The following is a 24,845-nucleotide window of genomic DNA, read 5'->3' on the forward strand; positions in this document are numbered from 1 at the left end:
TAAAGCTAATTGGGACAAATTTCAGTCAGCAATCACACTGGACAAAAAAATTATACAACTCCATCCCATAGATGAAGATGTCGATTATATCACTTCCTGCCTTTTATTTGCAGCTAAATGCTCAATTCCATTATCAAATTTCAAGACTCGACGCCATTTCAACTGTTGGTGGAATGAGGAATGCACAAAAGTGAAGAAAGAAAACAATAAAGTATGGAATTTATTTCGTCGAACTCCAACTACAGTTAATCTTATTAACTATAAGAAACTGAAGGCAAAAGCACATCTCATTCAAGGACAAGCCAAGAAAGATTCTCAGACTTGGTTTGCATTGACTATCAGTAGAAACACGAACCCACGATTAATATGGAAGAAAATTAGGCAGCTTTCCGGGAAGTTTCCAACTGTTCTTTCCCCAATTTTTTCCTGCAATGGTCTAGACGTCTCTGCTCCTCTGGATATAGCAAATGCCTTAGGCAAAGATTTTGCTCACGTCTTAGCTACTTCCACCTATACTCTGGAATTTCAGAAAACTAAGACCACCACAGAACAGAGATACATCAACTTTCGAACCTCACTGTTACTTCCATATAACCAGCCGCTCCAATACTGTGAACTTTTGCAAGCCATCAGAACAACACACAACAGTGCCACTGGGCCAGATGGGATATATTATGTTATGTTACAGCACCTTGATGAGAAAAACTTACAAATGCTGCTAGCCTTCTTTAACCGAATCTTCCTAGGAAATGTGGCGCCTCCGTAGCCGGGTGGGCAGGAGCAGCAGTGCGTAGCACATGCTTCTTGATTAGACCGGGGTTCGAGCCCGTGACTACCATAATACTGAAGATGCGGAAAGGTCAGGGAATGACCACCGCATATTCCCGGAGCAATATGGCCTTAGTTGCTAATGCTCCAAATAACAAACAAATAAACAATCCTAGGAAATGTTTATCCCACTTCTTGGCACCATGCTACAGTTCTGGCCTCTTTGAAACCTGGAAAAGATGCCTCCAATCTAATAGTTACAGACCAACATCTCTGTCCAGTTGCCTCAGTAAAATTCTTGAAAAAATGATCCACAGTCGACTCACTTGGATCATTGAAAGCAAACATCTACTAAGTAATAATCAGCATGGCTTTCGCTAAAACAGATCCTCCTTTGATCTGATGATCAAGGCTGAATCTGAAATTTGCAATGCCTTTGTTAAAAACGAACACCTAGTTATGGTCTCCATAGATATAGAAAAAGGCATTCGATACTACCTGGCGTTATGGCATTCTACGTGACCTCCATAATCATGGTCTATGTGGCAACCTGCCTATATTCATTAGGAACTTCCTCAAGAGCAGATCTTTCCAGGTCCAATATCAAAATTCCCATTCTACTACATTCTTGCAGGAAGAAGAACCACAAGGGTCGGTTTTGAGTGCAACCCTGTTTGCCCTCAGAATTGATTCCATCACAAAAGAACTCCCAAATATTGTAGAGGCATACCTTTATGCTGACGATCTCTCTCTTTCTTGCCATTCTCAGAATATGAGATCTATCGAAAGGCAATTGCAGATGTCTCTCAATAAAGTACAAAAGTGGGCTGAGCTTAATGGATATCGTCTTTCCCAACAGAAAACAGTTGCGATCCACTTTTGCAATCAACGCAAACTTCATACAGATCCTGAACTTCGGATATCAAATTGCACCATTCTGACTGCCAGTAATATCAGATTCTTGGGACTAATACTGTCCAGTATTAGTCGCAATTAGTCTCAAAGAAGCTGAATTTCTTTGAGCATGTTAAATTATTACGTAATACCTGTCTGTCTCAAAAAGATCAACATGCTAAGAGCTTTATCTGCCCTGTCTTGGGGAGCAGATCGTATGACTTTGCTGCTCTTATATAGAGCATTGATTAGATCCCATTTAGATTATGGTGCTCCAGTTTATGATTCTGCCCGAAGGAGTGTACTCTGCTTGCTGGATCCTATTCAACATAATGCACTGCAGATTGCAATTGGTGTGTATAGGACATCTCCAACTCATAGTCTATACATTGAAGCTCATGAGCCCCCTCTGCATCTCTGTAGAAAAATGCTGTTACTTAAATATGTAGCCAAAATACAGACTTGCTCGCTCTTTGCATCCTATTCAGCCATACCTTTTTAATCAACCACTAGTTAATCTCTATAGAAATAAACCAAGTAAAATCCGACTAGCTGGCCTACAGCGCCTTGAAATATCACATAACTGGAATGTTCCTCTCCACAATAGGCAACAGATAAAGAATTACTCTCATCCACCATGGACCCTGTTTCCTCATCTGACCTGTGATACTTATTTTCTACAATGGGGAAAGAATCGCCCACACTGAATGTGCAACAACTCCATGCTAGCCATATTCAAAGTTGTGCTGACTTCTTGCCGATATGTACAGATGGTTCCAAATCTCTTTCAACTGGTGGAACAGCAGCAGTGTTTCCCTCTGCTATCATATCAGCTTCTCTTCCACCTGAGTATAGCAACTTTTCAGCAGAACTGTATGCAATACAATTAGCTCTAGAAAATTTGACTCTACACCCATCTGCAAAATATATAATTTACACTGAGTCTCTCAGCTTAATTAGAGCAATGCAGAATCCCTCTCAAAAGAATCATCATATTTTAATGAAAATCAGGAGTTTGCTATTGCAAATTGATCATCGTCAACAACTATTAAAGTGTTGCTGGATTCCAGCACATTCAGACATAAAAGGAAATAACTGGCTGATATATCTGCTAAAAATCCATCAACCTTAGACTTAACCTCTGTCTTCATTCCAGCTTCTGATTATGATATCATAATTCAACAGCATATCATACACAGTGGAGAGAGCTATGGCATAAAGAAACAAATAACAAACTTTTCCAGTTGAAATAGGACCCAAAATTATGGCACTCATGCATTCAGACAGTTTGGCAAGAAGAAGAAGTGGTACTCGCACTGATTAGAACAGGGCATACCCATCTGACTCACCTCCCTCTACTCACAGGCGATGATCCTCCTCAGTGTTCACACTGCTCTGAACATCTAACAGTCAAACATATTTTGATTGATTGATCACACTATCAACCACATCGTACTTCAAAATCTGGCTAAACTTCAAGAACCGTTGACATTACATCGTATCGTTGGAGAGGAGGCAAATATTAAGGAACTTTTCTATTTTTTGAAAGAAATTGGAGTGTATAATCTTTTATGAATAGGTTTCAGAACAGAAATGAAATTGAACTGCTTCATTCTTAATTATTTTCTGATATTCCTACAAATAGGCACACTATTGCCATATCAGCTAATGTGGCATTAAACAACCATATACACACACACACACACACAGTTTCCCGACACCGAACTCTACTGGTGCTCACTCGGTAAACAGATGGTAGATGTTATCGAGAAGGGTATATTGATTGACAGGTAGGCGTGGCAAATGATGAAATTATTGGTGGTGGGCACGACAGATGACAAGCTACTGTGTAGTGTCATTGGTTGGCATTATAATGTGTACTTATGAGTAAAGAACAGTGCATAATAGTTTTGTGATGAACGGTAAACAGTTAATAGTAGCGATGAATCTTTTAATGATGGAAGAAATTTGTAAGGAAAATAAAACATTGGTTGATTTTTTGATGAAAACTAAATTGATAAAAGTTTCGTATTGTTCATTTTTATGTTCATCATTACGTTTTTTTCTTATTATTAAATGCAGATTTTTGGAGTTCATGAGTGTTTTTACTATATTGTTGATTTTTGGTTTTTTGGTTACGAAAAAAGGAAAAGGTTTCTTTATTTTTCATTATATTTCGTAACCTGACCTTAAATGGTAGGTTAGGAAATAATAGAAAAGGTTTCCTTATATTTCGTGACCTAACCTTAAACGTTAGGTTAGGAATAATAGCTGTCTTTAAAAGTACAGTAAAAAATTAATATTTTGTTAATAAACAATTCATGCGCTAGTCCGCCCATGATTCGAAAAAAATAAAGGTTAGGTTACCCCTTCCATTTCGGGAGGGTTTCAAGCTCCCATGGGATTCATGTGTTTGTGAATCGAATGGAAAAAAGGTCAGGTTACACCTGACCTTTTTTCACCATTAGGGCATATTATTGAACAAGAAAATAAAAATACAGTCATAAAAAATTAAATTTTTTTATGAATTTATTTCTAAATATAACTGTGATTCTAAAGAAAAAGGTTAGGTTACCCCCTCCACTTCGGGAGGGGTTCAAGCTCCCAATATATATATATATATATATATATTGTATATGTATATACACATAGAAATCTAGTCTGAGTCATGATGCAAGAAAGCAAGCTTATATAGCATCAGCCAAAAAAAAAAAAAACACTCCTTATTTCACCCATCTACTTGCTCCAAATGTTTGTCAAGTTCTGCCTTGAATCTATTTAAGCTATCAACTTCTACGACTGATGGAAGTTTGTTCCAGCAATCAACCACCCACTGGCTAAAGGCAAATTTCCGCACATCTATCCTACAACCGTCTTTCCTCAATTTGAATTTATGCCCTCTCAGGCGATTATTCTGAGCAAGATGAAGAATCCCATCAGCATTGAGCATGCTCAAACCATTCAAGGCTTTATACACCTCAATCAGATCACCTCGTAGGTGATCTGATTGAGGTGTATAAAGTGCCTAGTCTCCAGACACTGTAATTTGAAAAACTTAAGCCTTTCTTCCTAAGAGCAACCCTTTGTTCCATTCACCAATCTTGTTGCCCTTCTCTGTACTCGTTCCAACAGCTCTACATCCTTCTTAAAATGAGGCCTCCAGACCTGTATACAGTACTCAAGATGTGGTCTGACCATTGCCTTATACAAGGGGATAACCACCTCCTTATACCTCTAGAAAAATTCCTGTATATCATTGGCAAGACACCATGAGCTATTCTTGAGACACTGTTGCAGACTGTCTGCACTGCTCAGAAAACTTCATATCTGCCTGCACAATTACCCCAGGTCCTTTTCATTCGCCGACCGGGCTAGCCGGGTGGGTAAAGTGCCTACCTGGCAACCCAAAGGTCGCGGGTTCGATTCCCGCCTCGGGCTTGGATCAAAGTACTGCAAAAACCTTGGGAGGTGCATTATGGCCACAGAAGCCTATGCGCCAACAACTACCAAAAAAAAAAAAAAAAAAACCCTTTTCATTCTCTACCACTGTCAGTGTGGTACCATAGAGTTGATACGTTACTCTCGGATTACTGCATTTCATATGTAGTACTTTACATTTTTCAATGTTAAACTTCATTTTCCACCTCTCAGCCCATCTGCTCAACTTTTCTAGATTCTGTTGCAGCAGTGTACTCTCATTACTGTCATTAACAACCCTGCCAACCTTTGTATCATCTGCAAACTTGAACATTAAGCCTGATATACCATCATCAATATCACTTATAAATACAGAAACAACAATGGACCCAACACTGAACCCTGAGGGACTCCACTAATAACATTAGTCCATGATGAGCAGTGTCCGTTGATTACCACTCTCTGTCTTTTTCCCCCTCAACCATCCCTTTATCCATAGCACCAATTTGCCTCCAATGCCACACTGCTCCAATCTGTGCAGCAGTCTTCCATGTGCAACAGTATCAAAGGCTTTTTTAAGATCCAAATATATGATATCAAAGTTATTCTTTGCATCCAGTTCCTTTGTGACTACATCATAGTATCGAATCAAATTAGTCAGACAAGACTTCCCCTTAACAAACCACACTGTGTCTGAGCTATAACTGAAGTCTTGTCTAGATGATCCTGCAAAGCTTCTTTAACCAGTGCCTCCATTAATTTCCCTGGAACAGAAGTTAAACTAACCGGGCTGTAATTACCTGTCTCTCTTTTATCCTCCTTTGAGCATTGGGTCACATTTGCATATCTTCAGTCCATGGGTACCTCCCCCGAGTCCAGGGAAGCTCTCATAATTATGGCTAGGGGTTTGCTTACTTCCTTTGCTGCCTCATTTAATATAACTGGATTGATTCCATCCTCCCCAGGTGCCTTTCTTGTGTTTATCTTCAACATTTTCTCCTCAACTTTACTCTCAGTTATTACAAGATTATCTAGCTTACTGCCAGAGTTGAATACACCTCTGGCATTCCTCTCCCTGAATAACTCCTCACGTGTGAATGTCAATGCAAAATATTCATTTAGTTTGTTAGCTACCTGAGCAGGATCATCAACTGTTGAACCATTGATATCAAGCGGACCAATCTGATTCATCCCCTTCCTTCTAGAGTTTACATAAGTAAAGAACTTTTTGCTGTTTTTCTTTGAATCCTTTGCCAAAGATTTCTCCTAATCTGCCATCGCCTGCATAACCTCCTTTGTAACTTGGTTACAGACCAGCTTTTATCTATCATAGGCTTCTGTGTCACATGTTAATTTATTTGTATCCCATGCATTTTTCTTCTCTGTCACATGTCTAATTAGTTCATGTGACATCCATTTAGGCCTAAATCTTGAACAATATTTTTTTGTTGGTATGAAAAGCCTAATAGCTTCCAAAATTAATTCTTAGACTGCTTTCCATTTTGAATTTGCTGTTGGTAACATCATCAGTTGGTCCCACCGTATAGAATTTAAATACTGTCTCAGACCACCGTAGTCACCTTTACGAAAGCAAAAACCCTTCTCTTTACCCTTGATGGTAGTTACCTCTTTGAATAAATTCCACTTCAGCAGACTGTGATCACTGCCACCTAGTGGTTCCTTTATCTGCTGATTCTTGATGCATGAAGAATCATTACTGATAATCAGATCAAGAGTATTACTCCCTCTAGTTGCCTCCCGAACATGCTGCTGTAGAAAACAATCATCCAATAAATCCACAAAAGCCTTGCTGGTGTGTGTGTGTGACCAACCCACAAATTCCAGTCAATATCTGGGAAATTAAAATCCCCCATTATAATACACTCTAATTTACTGGCCCACGCTATTTCTCTACACAATTGCTCATTATACTCCTCAGATTCATTAGGTCTATAACACACACACACCTCTCATTTTTCCTTTCCCAGTGCTTATGTCACACCAAAGAAATTCAACATTGCATTGTCCACTAATATCAATTGAATGCACTTCCTTAGATTTTATGTGATTCTTAACTAACAGCATAACCCCTCCTCCCTTCCTGTCCTGTCTATCCTTTCTGTACACATTGTACTCCCCAAATTCCAGTTCTGCACTGCTTATATCTGTGTGACACAATGTCTCTTATATCCCAACAATATCTGCTGTTGATGTTTTGACTAGCACTTCAAGCTCATCGAATTTATTAACTATACTCCTAGCACTTGTGTACATGCAAGTATACATGCACCTGTTTCTACTCTTAGTTACCCTAACACAGCCCATGTATTTACTTGTTCCACTATGACTCCCAGCAGGGCACCTCCGTAGCCAGGTAGGCAGGAGCAGCAGTGCGTAGCACACACTTCTTGATTAGACCCGGGGTTCGAGCCAGTGCCCACCAAATACGGAGGATGCGGAAAGGGCAGGGAATGACCACCGCATATCCCCAGAGCAATATGGTCTTAGTTGTTAATGCTCCTAAATCTAAATAACAACAACGACTCCCAGCAGTCCTGGAAATTCCAATTGCCTTGCTTTCAGGCTGCTGCTCAATTGCATTTCAATAGAAGTAGTGCAAGAATCACTTTTACCTCTGCTAGCGGCTACTGTTAATCTATTAATCCTTGTATCCCCCCAAGTTAGCAGTTTTCCAACCCATCTATCTCTGCTTTGAAAGTATCAGCAAAAATTCTTGCACCCTTTCTGTTTAAGTGTATCCCTTCCCTGTAGAAGCAGTCTCTCCTATTAACAAGCTCAGACCAGGCTGTGAAAAATTCTACCCTTTGAGCCTTGCACAATCCCTCCAGGGCCGAATTGATTGACAAGGCTCTCAACATATACTCCTTCCTGTTGTGTCTGGGCCGAATTGCAGTCAATTTCAAATTCAACCCTAACTCACGTCGTTTTTTTCAGCATTGTCTTGTACTTGTTAAGTAATTCTGCCAGTCTCCTACTTTTAATATCATTAGTGCCAACATGTACAACAATATCACCCTTTGTGCCCTTAAATAATGATATCTGCCCTACAACATCATCAATCTTTGCCCCTGGCCGACATACCCTGGTCCTGTTCCATCTATCTTTTTTTGCACAATATGTTCCCCGTTTCCCTGTCAATAGAGTTACCTACAACAACTAGTTCCTTTGGGACCAGCACATTCTGCCTTGGGAGTTGTTGCTGTGTTGCATGATGTTCAAGTTGAAGCTCTGGCATCGATGTGGGCAGCTGAAAGCTTGATGGGCCTGTCAATTTAAATCCTTCGAGGGCATGCACCCTGTCCATCAAACTCTCATATAAGCCCTTAACAATGCCGAGTTGGCACCTGATTTCCTCGCACTCCCATCACGCACACACAAAGATGTTCCCCTTGGCAATATCATTTCCTGTTCCTGATTGCTCCACAAACATCAAACAAGCAGTGTATTTCAATAGACTGTGATTCAGAGGACAACCGCCCCCCTCAGTTCTCTCCTGAGCCACAGCACTTCCACTAGTTTGAGCCTTTTGCTTTGCTGCTCTGGTCTGAGTCATGATTTCTATGTTATGGAAAGCGTTCATTAGGGCAAGTTACCATTAGTGCTGAGTGCTACTAAACCGATGTTATTGTGTGTTGTCTTCGTGCACCAATCAGCACATCGTTTTACTTGCCTACCTGTCAATCAATATATTGTTTTCGACGGGAAACTAATTTTCTTTGTAAGTTATCCGATGTTCCTCGTTCTCATGTTGGCTTTCTTTACCTTCACCGTTTTTTTTTTTTTTTTTTTTTTTTTTTACGCCTTGATCTATACATTTAAGCACTTCCACTTTTCAAGGATTTTCTCTTAGACATTGTAAGGTTACTTGCACAGCAGCTAAAACAAAACTGATTTAGGGACCACTTGTGCCTACCATGCAAACAAAAACAGGTGAAATTTAGTGAAAGTGTGGTTGACTCATTTCTGCAAAACAATAGATGAATTTCCAGGATAAAAGGAAAATCACTTTCCCCTTATTCTCTAATAGGCTGCTTACAGTAAACAGATTGACCACAGCCAATGCCTGCATTGGGAATATGCCAGTGGCTGGGGACACATAGATAGCAGTTGACAAGCGTGACTTCTCCATATACTAGAGGCAGTTGTATAGGTTTTACGGGCATCACTAAGTTGTGAAATGTTTTAGCTCTTAATTCGTGCTCTTAAGAATTAATAGGTTTTAAGAGCTAGGGATTAATTCTTAATCCTTTTAGCTCTTAATGCATGCTTTCTGCAGCCTCATCTCTGTAGCCTAAAGGGCAGAGGTGTGAACAATTCTTACCCAGGTCTTTCAGAATCAGTTCATTATATGGAAATTTTCTTCATCATACAGAAACTGTTTTCCGTGTAATGAGGGGAAACCAAAAAAATTCACTAAATAGAAAAATTCACTATATGGAAGTTCGTTCAAGAGACTGTATTTAATATACTTATGGCACAAGCTGTATGACTTTGGAAATTAGTATGGAAAATTATGAACTCAGTGACCAATAGACTTTTCTATCTTGAGTTGTAAGACTATAGCATATTTACTTTAGTGCAATTGAAAGGCTGCTAAATAGAAACTGCAAGTTAGTAAGACTGTAGCCCAATTATTTATGGCAGTTGAGAGCTGGTCAGCAGATATTGGTAGGCATATATACAAAGTTGCTAATGGAGTTTCTGGAAGCTTTAAATGATCCAATTTGTCATCCTATTGTGCTATTCAGAAAACAAAATTTTTGCATAAAAAAAATCTTAATAATGTCTGGATTTTAGATAATTCTGGTTTTTGGACAGCTGGATTTTAAACATTGTACTACTGTGGTGTGGTTGCTAAATGTGATGATACTGACAACACAACACAAAAGGCCCGACTAGGATAGGGATAGCTATACTAACCCTGTCCTAGTTGTGCCCAGGGAAAACTTGTTTTTATAATTGCATGCTTTGTGCCACACCCTGTTTATAAATCAGGCCTTGCTCGAGTAGGAAAGTTCAGATAAACAGCAAATTTTCAGCATATGTTTTTTTCGCTTTTAGGAAAGCTTTAGGTCCAATTCAATACCCTCCTTCCTGAATATTCTTAGAAACTTTGTACCAAATTTTGTTTTGATAGGTTAACCAAGGGTTTTCAAATTGGATATTGTGATCCTCCCCTCCCATGAATAAAACTAATAATTTCATTTGGATTAGAGTTGGGCAAGAAATAAATATACCACCTACTTGTAATAATTAAATTTGAATCTATAATAATAACTTGTTGCTTACCTTACAGCTCTATAAAATAAAACTGTTTCATTGGAAATATACAAAAAAACCCATCTAATTTAAATCCATTTCTCTTCTGTATCCCTACCCGCCTCTTCTGTATCCCCACACTTAAAAAGGGCTGCTACACAAATCCCACTTCACAGCCACCCATCTTGGGAACATCATATAATGAAATTTTGATAAATGCTTTTGAGTAAAATATAAGTTTTTAACTCTTCAGGTATAGGTATATTATTTGTTAATGGAACACACTTGAAATGTACTGCAATGTGCACATTACTTAACTTGTTTTTTATTTCCATAAAATGAAACATTTCATGGAATTCATCTGAGAAAAAATTTATCTTTCAGAATTGAATCAGTTCTAAAACAAAAAATATCACGCAGTAAATTTAAAACAGGCACTACAGTGCCAATTTAATTTGTTTAGTTTTATTTGTTGGAATTTGTGCATGCTTAATTGATATGATACTTTAAATGTGTGGAAGCTTAATTGTGTGCTAGTTTAAAATAAAATAATAATGAATTGTAAGAATTAGTCCCAATATCTACTCACTATTTTTGAGAGAGAGAGAGAGAGAGAGAGAGAGAGAGAGAGAGAGAGAGATAGATAGATAGATAGGCAGAAGTAAATATATCTATTTTCTTTTGTAGGAAGCCTTAGAAATAGCAAAGTTTCAAGTTGAAATGGGGGCACAAATTTTAGATATCAATATGGATGAAGGAATGCTAGATAGTACAGCAGCCATCTCCAAGTTTCTTAATTTAATTGCTACTGAACCAGATATAGCTAAAGTATGTATCTAAGTCAAGGACAACAGTTGTATTGTAAGGGATATTTAAAACATTTCTATCCTTCAGTATATTGCATTATTTGAAAATAAAATAAAACACAATAGTATTAAATTTGCATGAACACAACCTTTTTAGAGTAATATATGAAATATTTTCATTATTATTACTTTTTTTTGGGAAGTTGAAAAAAATTGTGTTCACCAAAGTCCATAATTTCAGCCCAAATCAATAATATAGCAAAAGAAAAGAGCTGTGCAGTAATGAAATACCTTTTTAAGGACTTCTGGGAAACAAATCTATGAGAAGTTCATGGAGGCATTATATGATTGCCTGTATACAGTACCATCTAGAACTGAATTCTGATTTCAAAAGAGGGAGGGAGGAATCACTTAGTCATAAAAAATGAACTCAGTTCTGGATGATCCATAACATTGTTAACCATGGAAAACACTAATGCTGTTTATGACCTGATTTCAAAAGATTGTTGGATTGGTTATAATACATTTCAAGTGCATTACATTTCAAGCGCCGACCGGGCTGGCTGGGTAAAGTGCCTGCCTGGCAAACCCAAAGGTCGCGGGTTCAATTCCCACCTCGGGCTTGGATATCACGATGGTGCCGTACTATCCGGTTGGATCTTATGGCCACGATACACGAAGGAAGCAGGAAAAAACTGGTTCCTTCGTGTATTGATCACATCATACGATAAAAAAAAAAATAATAAATAAAAAAAAAAGTGCATCAAATATATTCCACGAACAAGTTCACAAAAAATTGAGCATTAATAAACATTTCAGAAAAATGGATACCAGAAGATTTGAATGCAGACCAAGTGAGATTGAATTGTGCATAGACAGTTCTTGCAGAATTTCTAGGATTCACACAAGTTTGGCAGCCAGTTTGTGCTTCTGGGTGAAACTTGGATTCATTACCACACTATGTGACTGATAGTATTTGGACACCCTTGTATGTGTGTCTTTGTATCTATGTCAAACTGTTTGGATCTCAAAGAGTATAACATTTCTGGGTTGACTTACCATAAGAACTTCACGGTCCAGAATGTTTATGTACACTGCTATCCCCTCTAGCAGAAACAAAAACAACGTATCATGGAAGAATAATTTGTAACTATGAATATGGTTAGGCTGCATGTCTGCAGGGAATAGTTCATAAGAGCATTGTTGGTTCTTCACAGCTAATTGCATCCCCCTGTTATTCATTATGAGTGCATATGAGTATTTCTAAAATAAAAACAACTTTCTTGAATAGCTATGGGTGTCTCAGCTTTTGGCGGCATACGTTACTCTTCTTCTGATAAGTTATTTAAAATAGTGAGTTATTTATTTAATTGCAACATGGTCCACCTTGAATTGGGAAATTATATGGCTTGCCTTCACTCAATTAATGTTTTTTTATCAATTTGAAGATTTTTTATATTAGAAATAAAGTTTATTAATTTTAAATATTAAATTACTCTGTAAGCTTGAAGTGATGCATAATGAACACTTGAATAATCTTCTTATTGATGCAAAAACCCTTTCTTGAAGCCTTGTTAACATTTCGTACAGTAAGATTTCACTGTTTACTGTGTATTTACTAATATTCCATTTAAATAAATACTTCAATAGGCCTTGCATCCATAAAAAAAAAATTTTAGAGGAATTAACTTGCAATTTTGGATGACTTTCATAATGTGTAATGTAATTAACTTATTCATTTCATCAGTGCCAAAGTATAAATTTAAAGAATGATAAATTAAATGTCTAAGTTTTTTTTTTTTTATGTAAATCCCAAACACAAGAGGTATTAGAACCTATGGTACTTAGTACCGTGCTTGGGTTGGAGATTGTGAAGACGAAAGAAGATATTTGTTGACATTGGACTTGAACTTCTGTAGACTGTAATTTTCAGGAAATACGTATGAAGGAAGGTTGTTCCAGAAAATGGCAGTTGAATGAATAAACGAGGAAGATGAAAAGTTGGTTCTGTGAGTTTGAAGTTGGACAGTAAATGGATGTTGGCTGGTGACAGCACGTGTTCAGACTGTTTTGAAAGAGAGAGAGCAGGAATTATAGAAGCCAATTCAGATGAAAAGTGCCCATGGAAGTATCTATAGAAGAGGCATGCAGCATAAACAGTACGTCTATAAGACAGCCAGTAAAGAGACTCTGTTAGAGATGAATCATTAATTAACCTAACTGCCCTCTTCTGAATGGAATCAAGAAGCCTGAGAGGGGTTTTGGGGGCACTGCCCCAGATGTGGGAACAATATTCCATGGCTGGGTGGATTTGCAATTTATATTCAGTATCAACAAAACAGATGCCTCACATTATACACCAAAGGCCAAAAAAGACTGTTTGTAGAAAGTAATGTGAAAGGCAGACTGGCCAGCTCAGAGCCTATACCTCAACCACATTGAACACCTCTGAAATGAAGCATGCTGAATTAGGCTGTAGACAACATAGTCTTCTTCATCTAGACTTGCTCTTTTAGCTGCTTTCAGGAGGAATGGAGGTGGATTCCAGCCAAAAACCACCAAAAGTTTAGTAGAAAGTGTGTCCAGAATGGTTGGGGCTGTTATGCAGTCCAGAGGTAGCCCTACTATGTATTGGTTTTTTTTTTTATAATTAAAATCTCTTTATTTAACTGATAGTGAGTGTTAGCCCAATTACTTTTGATTAGTTATTTGATTTTTGTATAATACTCCCTCCCAAACAGCTTCAACATTACCAGACTGTAATATGTTTAAACTATAACCAGTACAGCAGAACAGAATAAAATGGGTTGCTACTTTTCTTGGAATATGTTTTTATAGTAAGGCTGCAAGGCTATAACAGTCTTGTTATAGCCTTAAAATAAAAAGTTGCTTTTTACTCAACTTTTTTGTTGTCAGTTTTACTAAATACATAAATCATGAATTTGCATTAGCATAAGATGTAAGAAAGCAAGCTTATACAGCATCAGCCAAAAAAAAAAAAAAAATAATAATAAATAACACTTCCCATTTTACCCATCCATTTTCTCCAAAAGTTTATCGAGTTCTTCCTTGTATTTCCTGAGCAAACGTTGACATCAGAAGTTTTGAAACAGTAATCCGACCATGGAAAAGAAGAAAAGAAGTCTCGCAGGTCATCCCATTTTGCATCTGAGCAAGAGGAAGAATTTCATCAGCATTGAGCTTGCTCAAACCATTCAAGGCCTTATACACCTTAATCATATTGCCTCGCAGATGCCTCGTCTCCAGATACTACAATTTGCAAAACTTTAAGCCTTTTTTGGTAAGAGCAACCCTTTGTTCCCCTCTCCAATCTGATTGCCATTCACTGTACTTGTTCCAACAGCTCTATATCCTTCCTAAAATGAAGCTTCCAGATCTGTATGCAGTACTAAAGGTGTACCTTTCCTGACCATTGCCTTATACAAAGGGATAATCACCTCCTTATCCCTGCTAGCAAAATTCCTGTATCTCATTAACAATACCCTACCAGTGAGCTGTTCTGGCAGCTTATCTGCATTTCTCAGAAAACTTCATACCTGACTGCAAAATTACCCCCTATCTTTGTCATTCTCCACCACCACAAAGTGTATTACCACACAGTTTATATGTTACTCTGGCATTACTGCTACCCATATGAAGTACTTTGCATTTGTTAATGTTAAACTTCAGTTTCCACCTCTCAGCCCATCTGCCCAACTTTACTAGATCCGTGCAAATAGCAATTATTGCTATTTGCTTGTTATATTAATCATAGCAGAAACATTAAATATCTGTTATGTTTCATTTGTTATTAAAATCCTGGAAGAAATAAGTAAATGTAAGTGTTATGGAGGTCATTGACTGTATACTATACTGAAAGGACAGAATTCATGGGATACTTGGTTCATGGGCAATGCCAATCTGTCACTCCTGTCGCTAGTGGGTGAACCCACTGCTTGGCAGGTATATAGGTTTGCTGCATTCACGTAGATGGTAATTTGATATCAGTATGGATAAATGTCTTGAGTTAACTGACTTTGAAAGAGGGATGATAGTGGGGGCCTGACGCAATGGTCACTCTATCGCAGTCGTGGTACAGAAATTGCACTATCCCCTTTTGACAGTATCAAGAGTGTATCAGGAATACACCATTTCCAAAATAACATCTCATTGCGGTTGAAGAAAGGTGGTGGATGAACATGGCCATCGACGTCTGTCTCGCATTGTTTCAGCCAACCGGAGAGTGATAGTAGCACAAATCACTGCTGACTTCAATGAGGGAGGTGCCAGAAACATCTTCACTAAGACCATCAGGTGATTATTAGCTGCAAGTATTTATGGGAGCTGCCAACCTACCAGAGTCCCATTGCTAACACCACAACACAGGACTCTATGCCTCAACTGGGCGAAAGAACATCGGCACTGGATCATGGATGATTGGAGACTGGTCTTCAGTCATCCAATCAAGAGTCCGATTTCCAGTTATTTCGAGTGGATGGGAGGGGGCGTATCAGACAGGTGGATGGTTGGTAATGGTATGGGATGCATTCAACTGCCACATGTTGGGACCTCTGGTGCGTCTAGATGCATCTTTTTTTTTTTTTTTTTTTATGTGAACCCCAAACATGAGAGGTATTAGAACCTATAGTACTTAGTACCATGCTTGGGTTGGAGGTTGAGAAGATGAAAGAAGATATTTGTTGACATTGGATTTGAAATTCTGTAGATTGTAATTTTCAGGAAATACGTATGAAGGAAGGTTGTTCCAGAAAATGGCAGTTGAATGAATAAATGAGGAAGATGAAAAGTTGGTTCTGTGGGTTTGAAGTTGGACAGTAAATGGATGTTGGCTGCATGTGTTCGGACTGTTTTGAAAGAGAGAGCGGGAATTATAGAAGCCAATTCAGAAGCACAGTGCCCATGGAAGTATCTGTAGAAGAGGCATGCAGCAGAAACAGTACGTCTATGAGAAAGCGAGTGGAGAGACTCTGTTAGAGATGAATCATTAATTAACCTAACTGTCCTCCTCTGAATGGAATCAAGAAGCCTGAGAGAGGTTTTGGGGGCACCACCCCAGATGTGGGAACAATATTCCATGGCAGGGCGGATTTGTGATTTATACAGAGTGAGCAGCTGTTTGGAAGAAAAGTAACGCTGAGAGCGAAAGAGAAAACCAAGTTTTTTAGATGCAGAGGAAGCAATATTTGTAATGTGCTTGTGCCAAGAGAGATTAGAAGTCAGGGTAATCCCCAAAAGAGATATATCATTTTGCCTAGAAATCGGAGTGTCACTAAAGATAAGCATAGGAGCAGAAGAATCCTTTTTGCGAGATATAAGACAAGACTGAGTTTTTGAAGGGTTGAAATCAACTAAGTTGTCTTTGCCCCACTGGAGAATTACCTGAAGATCGGCGTTTAAGGAATTGGTAGCAGATTTTCGAGAAGTTGAAGCTGATTGAGCAGGACAAGGTTTCTCAAAATGTAAAGTGGAATGTAATGTGCTATCATCGGCAAAACTATGTATAGGATTTCCAGTCAATGGAAGAAGGTCATTAATATACAAGAGGAAAAGAGTGGGGGAAAGAACTGAACCTTGGGGGACACCGGCACTAGTGGAGAAGTTAGAAGACAAAGAGCCATCTACCATCACCCTCATTGAGCGATCAGAGAGGAAAACTGGATAACCAATTACTAAAAACAGGTGGCAAACCATAAGATGGAAGCTTGTTTAGAAGACCTTTATGCCAAACACGATCAAAACCCTTTGAGATGTCAAGAGCAACTACTTGTGTTTCACCGAACCTTTCCATTGAATTAGTCCATAAATGGGTAACATAAGCCAGAAGATCACCAGTGGATCGAGACTGACAGAATCCATACTGGCGATCGTTGATCAGACGGAAGGTTTCTAGGTAGTTTAAGAGTTGGCAGTGAATTGATTTCTCCATTACTTTAGAAAAGTAGAAGTAATTGCAATGGGACGATAATTGGATGGGAGGGATTTTTCACCCTTTTTAGGAACTGGCTGGATGTGAGCAAATTTCCAAGCAGAAGGAAAAACACCTTTGGAATAAGAAAATGAAAAAAGGCGGCAAAGAAAAGGAGTAAGTTCAGGAGCATAGGTTTTGAGAACAAGTGGAGAAATACCATCGGGACCTGGAGCTTTCTTAGCATCAAGATTCGTCAAAATCCTTCTGACATCCATGATACATGAGCTTACTTATGATCTTAATACATGAGCTGGAAGAAAAATGGGATGCTAGCAGGTCAGCTATATCCTTGGCTGAAGTGACAACAAAACCATCTGGTTTGGACAGAGGTGGGAGCAGAGATGGGCAAAAGTTGCGGCCAATAGCTTTGGCAAGAGACCAGAATGCTCGGGTACCATTAGGGCAAGAAGCAAGTTTTCTACTCTTAGCCTGTTCAAACTCTAGTTTGGACTGATTAATAACTGCTTTACAATTGTTGCGAGCTTTGGTGTAGGCAGAAAATGAAACTGAAGAATTAGAAACAAGCCAATTACGATATGCAACATTCTTCTCTTGAACAGCCTTAGCACATTTATTGGAAAACCAAGGTTTATTTAAAGGACGAGATTTTAAAGTGTAGTGTGGGATAAAGGATTTCATTCCTGCAAGACTAATTTCACTGACACGATCTGAGCAAACGTTGACATCAGAAGTTTTGAAACAGTAATCCGACCATGGAAAAGAAGAAAAGAAGTCTCGCAGGTCATCCCATTTTGCATTCTTGTAATGCCAAACAACACGAGGTTGGGAATAGCCATGAGATAAAGGTTCCATTGGAGAAGACAATCACCAGGTTGTGATCTGAAGTGCCTAAAGGACCTCTCACTTCGACCGTGTACTTAGAAGGGTTGTTTGTGAGAAAAAGATCAAGCGTATTGGCTGTATGATTAGGATTGTCCGGTATTCTTGTAGGTAAATGAACAATCTGTGCTAGGTCATTAGTAATTGCAAAAGCCTCAGCATCTGGACCTGCTGGGTTGGTGTGACTAGAAAACGGAAGCCAGCTGGAATTGTGAACATTAAAATCACCAAGGAAAATTAGCTCACTGTTAGGAAAGTTGGACTGGAGAAAGTCAAGTTGCAAAGAGAGGAAGTCAAAGAGCTCCAAGTGATTAGTGGAGTTGGGAGAACGGTAGAGACAACAGATGAATTTGACACAATGAGGTAGAGAGATTTTAAGCCAGAGAAGATCAAAGAGAGGAGATTCCAAATTGCCAAGTCTCTGACAGGGAATATCAGAACGGACATATGCACATGTACCACCTTTGAGGTGAAAGGAATCATACAACGAATAATTTGGGATACTGAGATGAGCAGTAGTTGAATCAACTGATAACTGAGATTCTGTCAGAAAAAGTACATGGGGTTTGGCTGACTGCAAGTGGAAATGGACATCGTTGAGATTAGAATTGAGACCACGTGTATTTGTGAAATGAATTAGGAAGTGCTTGGGAGGTTTAGATTCGCAGATAAGTTTGCTCTATTAGTTTGACAGTTCATGGTGTATTCAATAGTAAGAAAAAGTGGGTGGGACATGCTGTATGAAGTAATGAAATTTGTGGATATGGCGTACACATGGTAAGAATATACCCGGATCCTTGACATAACATGGCCTCGACAATGCTCCCCGCATATGCACTACTCGGACTCCCTCCAGTCACTATCTGGCAGAGTAGAGGTAGTAAGATTATACACTAGCTGATCCGGAAGCCTCCTAGAGAGTTACCAATAGGTTCGGTCCGGTGTACTAACTTGTGGCCGGCCTGCGAACACCGTTTTAGAGCTGTACCCTCGAAATGTAAGGAATATTGGATCTCGCCACGACGTTCATCATAACCTCAAAAGTCATCAATCATACTGCATGATGGAAGAGATAGGGAATGGTTGACCGGAACTTAGCTCTAGAAACTAAACATGGGTTCCACCACTTCAAGCCTCCAATAAGCAAAGTGGTGGTATTTCACCGGTTGATGAGAGTCATCTACCCTAGTACTGCCTGGTAACATAGAGGGGCGGCGTTCCTCAATGTGGTGTGGGCACCACACCTCGACCCCTGCTTACGTTGGTTCACACCTGGGTGGTCACCCACCATGTACTTGTGCACGGAGGTTATACCCAGGATTACTAACAGTCCCACCGTTGTGAAGGTGCAAGCAGAGGATTTGGCTGTCACAGACCGTCCGGACTTCGCCGAAATTGGGCCCACTTGACTTCTCACCCGAATATCAGTTCCATCAGCGTTTTAGACTCCCAGGTAGCAAGTACAGCTTGTCTGGCATATCTGAGAGAATGTCTGTGTCAACCTCAAGGACCCGTCATGTCAACAAGGAACTGTTCAGACAGGCAGATGGTTGGTAATGGTATGGGATGGGATGCATTCAACTGGCACATGTTGAGACCTCTGGTGCATCTAGATGCATCTCTGAATGATCCAGGTTATGTATCCATCTTTGCAGACCAGCTGCATCCCTTCATGGTCATCGTGCACCCAAAAGGGCAATGGACTCTTCCAGCAGGACAATGCCCTCCTCACAGAGCTGTGATGACTAGAATATGGTTCGAAGAGCATTCTGCAGATTTTACCACCATGGAATGGCCTTCCTATTCTCCGGACATGAACCCTGTGGAGCATCTTTGGGATGCTGTGGAAAGGTCCATTCAAGCTTTGGATCCTCCACCCAGGAATGTAACAGAATTATGGACAGCAGTGCAGCAAGCATGGATGGAAATCCCCCGTGGAACGCTTTCATGAACTAATGGACTCAATCCCTCGCCGTGTGACTGCCCTTATCTGGGTGAAAGATGGGCTACCCGTTACTAAGTATCCCATGATTTCTGTACAATTATTGAATTTATTAAATCACAGAACCTGAAAGCACATGATGTAATAAATTAAATCACATGTCTTTAATTAATAAAGTAATTTCACATGTATCAGAAATGTGAAGTGAATTCTTTGAATTCACAGCGAGATATATGTTCAATGAAGTAAAAACAATTACTTTTCTATATTATTAGTTGCTAAATTAGTAGTTAATCAGAAAGAAGATAATTAGTTATTTACTTTTCAATTAATTCTTTTCACTTATTTAATTCATTTGATAGAAGGAAATGTAGTGCACTGAATACATTAACTTGTTTTTTTATGTCTCCAGTTAAGACTAGACTGCAGGCTACAGTAGCATGCATCCATTTTTAATGCTATTTTCATTTTAAATGTTTAATTAATTAGTTAATGTTACTGAGAAAGGTCTAGAGGAATAACCTGGAACATTTGGCTGTATTACTAATTTTATTTTGTTTCCTATTCCACTGTGTGGCATTAAAGTTTCAAAGTATAAGAATGCAGCAAAATGTTTTCCTTACAGATAATGCTTGCTTGAATTACTATTCCTTTTAAATGACCATATCAAAGGTCAGTCGTGAGAATTTTCATAAAGCTTAAAATATTATGACCATTCAAAAAAAAAAAGAAAAAAAAAAAGCAACTGCCTAATTTTAGTATATAGTGCTTCTAAAGTGTCATTGTAAAATTCTGCTTAGGTTTGCAAATTTCTTTTTAAAAAATGAAATAAAATGAAATATTTTATTTTTAGATTATATAGTATTGCTGGTAATTAAAAAATTAAAGAGAAATATTCAAAAATAGACATGCTAGTTTTAGAGCTGTGCAATAGCTCCATGAATTTGCATTTGGCTTGCTATGGGTGCTTAACCATTCCACTGTTAAGCAGCCAAGATCTATGTTTTTAATTTGTGTGCTATGGGGAGTACTTAAGTAGAGCTGTGGTTTTATATATGAAATATCTTAATTTTTCTGGTGCATCTGCCATATCTTTTCTATGTTTCCAGGTAATAGTAGACACAACTTTAATAGATGACAGCATATAACTTTCAAAATTGGAAGGGGAGGGGACGTCAAACTTATCAACAGTTGTTTTTTTTTATTTTAATTTACAAAAATTAATGGAACTAGAGAAAAGGGTTATCTGCTATGGAGGGTAATGATAATTCTGGCCCTGTTCCTGTTTATGCTTTTGTTGTAGGTCACTCAGATGACAAATTCTTTCACACTCAAATGTGAAATGGAGGTTTTTTAGGAATCTTGTGATTTTCTTTCATGGTAAGGAATTTGATGTCATTATCTCCCATTTATCTACTGAATGCATCATGAATAGTCAAACAAATAGAACAAATTTATCTGTGAAAAGATCTAAATATCCCAAAATATCCTTGTTCATTTCAGAAATATATGTGGTCTTATTGCTGATCTCAGTGATGTCCATTTCCACCTACAATATGTCGAACCCCATTCACTTTTTCTGACAGAATCTTAATTATCAGTTGCTTTAACCATTACCCATCTCTTCTCTAATTATTGGCTCTATGATTCCTTTAGCTTCAAATACAGTGTATGTGCATATGTCTACTCTAATATTCCTTATCAGAAACTTCCTGATTTGGAACCTACTCTGGCTTAAAATCTCTTAAACTGTCTGTTGCTGCTGTCATTCTCCCTGATCCACTAATTACCCAAAACTCTTTGACTTTCTTTCATTGAAGTTCAGTTTTCTTCATTCTAATTTTCCTAACAGTAGAGTAATATTCCTTGGTGATTTTAATGTTCACAACTCCTGCTGGCTTTAATTTTCTAGTTACATGGACCCAGTTGGATAAGATGTGCAGAATATTTGCAATTACCAATGACTAAATAAGATGCACAGGCTTTTACAAATACTAATGTCCTTGCACAGCTTCAGCTTGTTTATCCCTGGCATGGTGCTGTGAAAGGTATTGTAGAATCGTGGTACCTGTGTGTACTGGTGAACCTTACAATAAAGATCCTATTTATTTATTTAATAGAATACCAGACAATCCAAATCATACACCCAACACTCTTGATCTTTATCTCACAAACTATTTTTCAAAGTACACAGTTAATGTAAGCAATCATCTACACACGACAGATCATAACTTGGTGATGGTCTTTTTCTCCAGTGGAGCCTTTCTCTCATGGCCATTCTCAGTCTTGTGTTGTTTGGCATCACAAGAATGTGAAATGGGATGATCTGCAAGAATGTACTCTGTCACAACTGGCTCATATCCAGATCTCCAGTTTCATTTACTGTGCATTAAAACTTGTAATGCTTGTAAAGCAGTTATTAATCAATCCAAACTCGATTTTGAACAGGCCAAGAACAGAAAACTTGCTTCTTGTTCTAATGGTAGTCAATCATTCTGGTGTCTGCCTAAGCTATTTCTACCTCTATCTTTCTTTTTACCTCTGTGCACTCTCACCTCTGATAAAACCTGGTGGTTCTATTCCCACCTCATCTAAAGTTAAAGCTGACTTACCAGCATCCACTTTTTTTCTAACCCTTTTATCAGCGATCATGGTAAATCACCTACCATACTCAGTACTGTTCTCTAAATGCCTGTTGTAGTCTTCCAACAGAAGGATGTTAGAAGAATTCTGAACAATCTTTATGTTAAGAAAATTGCAGGCTCTGATGGCATTTCTCTACTTGTTCTATAAATCTGTGCTCCTGAGCTTGCTTGTAATTTTATGTTGTCTTTTTTCATTTCCTATTCCACTGGTATATTTATTTTGGCCGACCGGGCTAGCCGAGTGGGTAAAGTACCTGCCCGGCAACCCAAAGGTCGCGGGTTCGATTCCCGCCTCGGGCTTGGATCAAAGTACTGCAAAAACCTTGGGAGGTGCAATATGGCCACAGAAGCCGATGCGCCAACAACTACCAAATCAATCAATCAATCAAACTGGTATATTTTCTTTTGTTTGGAATATATTGTGCAAAAAGGGATAGGTCCAGGGTATGTCTGTCAGGAGTGACAGTTGATGATGTTGTAGAGCAGATATCATCTTTTTAGGGCACAAAAGATGATATTGTTGTACACATTGGCACTAATGACATTAAGAGTAGATCCGTGGACTTACTTAACAAGTACAAGTCAGTGTTGGAAAAAAAGTTGTGAGTTAGGGTTAAATTGCTGGGACAAACTTCCATCTGTTGTTGTGGAAGTCAATAGCTTAAATGAATTCAACTAGACAAATGTTTGGAGGGAATGGATAGGTGAAATGGGAAGGTTTTTTTTTTTTTTTTTGGCTGATGCTGCTTAAGCTTGCTTTCTTGCATATTATGCCACTACTAATGCTAATGCTTTGCTCATGATCCAGCCAGTTCCTAAAAAGGTAACAAATCACAGCTTTTTAATTTTCATCCCAGTGTTTTTAATTCTAATCTTGCCAATGTAATGGAGGAATCCATGAACTGCCACCTCTTAAATTGTCTCAACATTCTATCTGATCAGTGGTCACCTGTATGGATTCCATGGGTGTTGATCTACCGGTGATATAATGGCTTATGTTACTCATCTTTGAACAAATTCAATGACAAAGTTTGGTGATACTCAGTTAGTTGCTCTTGACATTTCTAAGGCTTTCGATTGTGTTTAGCGTAATGGTCTCATAAACATGCTGCCATCTTATGGATTGTCATCTGCTTTCTGCATTTGGGTAGCTCATTTTCTCTCTAATTTTTGTTGCAGGTGATGGTAGATGGCTGTCTCCTAACTACTTTCCTAATGCTGCTAGTGGCTTCTGATGTTATGTTGTTTCTCCTACTCTTTTCCTCTTGTTTATTAATGACTTTTTTCCACTGACTGGAAATCAAATCTATAGTTTTGGTGATGATGGCAGGCTAATTTCCACCTTCCAGGTTTATAAACTTTGCCCTACACTTGCTAGTTCAATTTGTCAAATATGTGCCACAGTTCCTTAATTGTCTATCTCTAAGTGATTGTCAAATAGGATAATCTTTGTACCACCCATCTGTTAGAGGACGTCTGGACTTATTTTCAAACTCACTGAACATGATGCAACAGCACCATTCCAGGAACTTTATTGCCACACACATTATAAAGCAATGTGTTCCATTCAAAGAAATAAATGGTCGCTCAACTGCAGTTTCCAGTGTTGCAACCTAGCCTTAAACGTTAATATTTTAGAAGTTTCCTATTATCAGTATTATATGTTCATACAAGAAAAAAAGAATAGTAATAGCTAATTTGTTTCCTGAAAGGTGCCTATATGTATAGATTCGTCCAACTTTAAAGTTATTGAAATGGGACTGAAATGCACGCAAGGAAAATGCATAGTAAACTCCATTAGCCTTAAAGAGGGTGAAGAAGACTTTCTTCAGAAAGCAAATATTATAAAACAGTATGGAGCAGCTGTGGTTGTTATGGCATTTGATGAAATTGGTCAGGTAAGATTAGAATTAATATTAACATTAGTATTATAATATTAATCTGGCAGTGTTGGCACACCAATGTATATGAAAGTGGTGGTGTGCCATTTGATGGGTGCCTAACTTTCTTTTTAATTTCTGGAAAATGTTTTAGGTTTTTTTGAACATACCAATAGTTCATCTTTTCTTAAAGATTGCAGTACCTATTATTATATGTACTTTTTAAATTTTTAATAAAAAAAATTTTTAACATCCTGTGTGCTTTTGCACATTTTATTTAAAAAAAATGAGCCTTCTGAAAATTGGGAAAAAATATTTTGGACATAAAATAAAAATCCTACCTCTTCCATTTTGCAGTTTAAAAGGCTGTTAAGTTTGCAAAAT

At 38.3% G+C, this 24,845-nt stretch overlaps 1 protein-coding gene across 1 annotated transcript in view; it reads left to right on the forward strand.

The window, feature by feature from the left end:
- Positions 1 to 24,845, forward strand: part of LOC150088367 (methionine synthase-like) — a 668,558-nt gene that overhangs the window by 210,373 nt on the left and 433,340 nt on the right. The window contains 2 exon segments of the mRNA XM_090370745.1: positions 11,047 to 11,187; positions 24,294 to 24,479. Coding sequence (XP_090226871.1) covers positions 11,047 to 11,187; positions 24,294 to 24,479 — 327 coding nt within the window.

Source organism: Mastigoproctus giganteus, chromosome 3 (genome assembly GCF_048544385.1).
Source record: "Mastigoproctus giganteus isolate SK-2022 chromosome 3, ASM4854438v1, whole genome shotgun sequence".
Lineage (NCBI taxonomy): Eukaryota > Metazoa > Arthropoda > Arachnida > Uropygi > Thelyphonidae > Mastigoproctus > Mastigoproctus giganteus.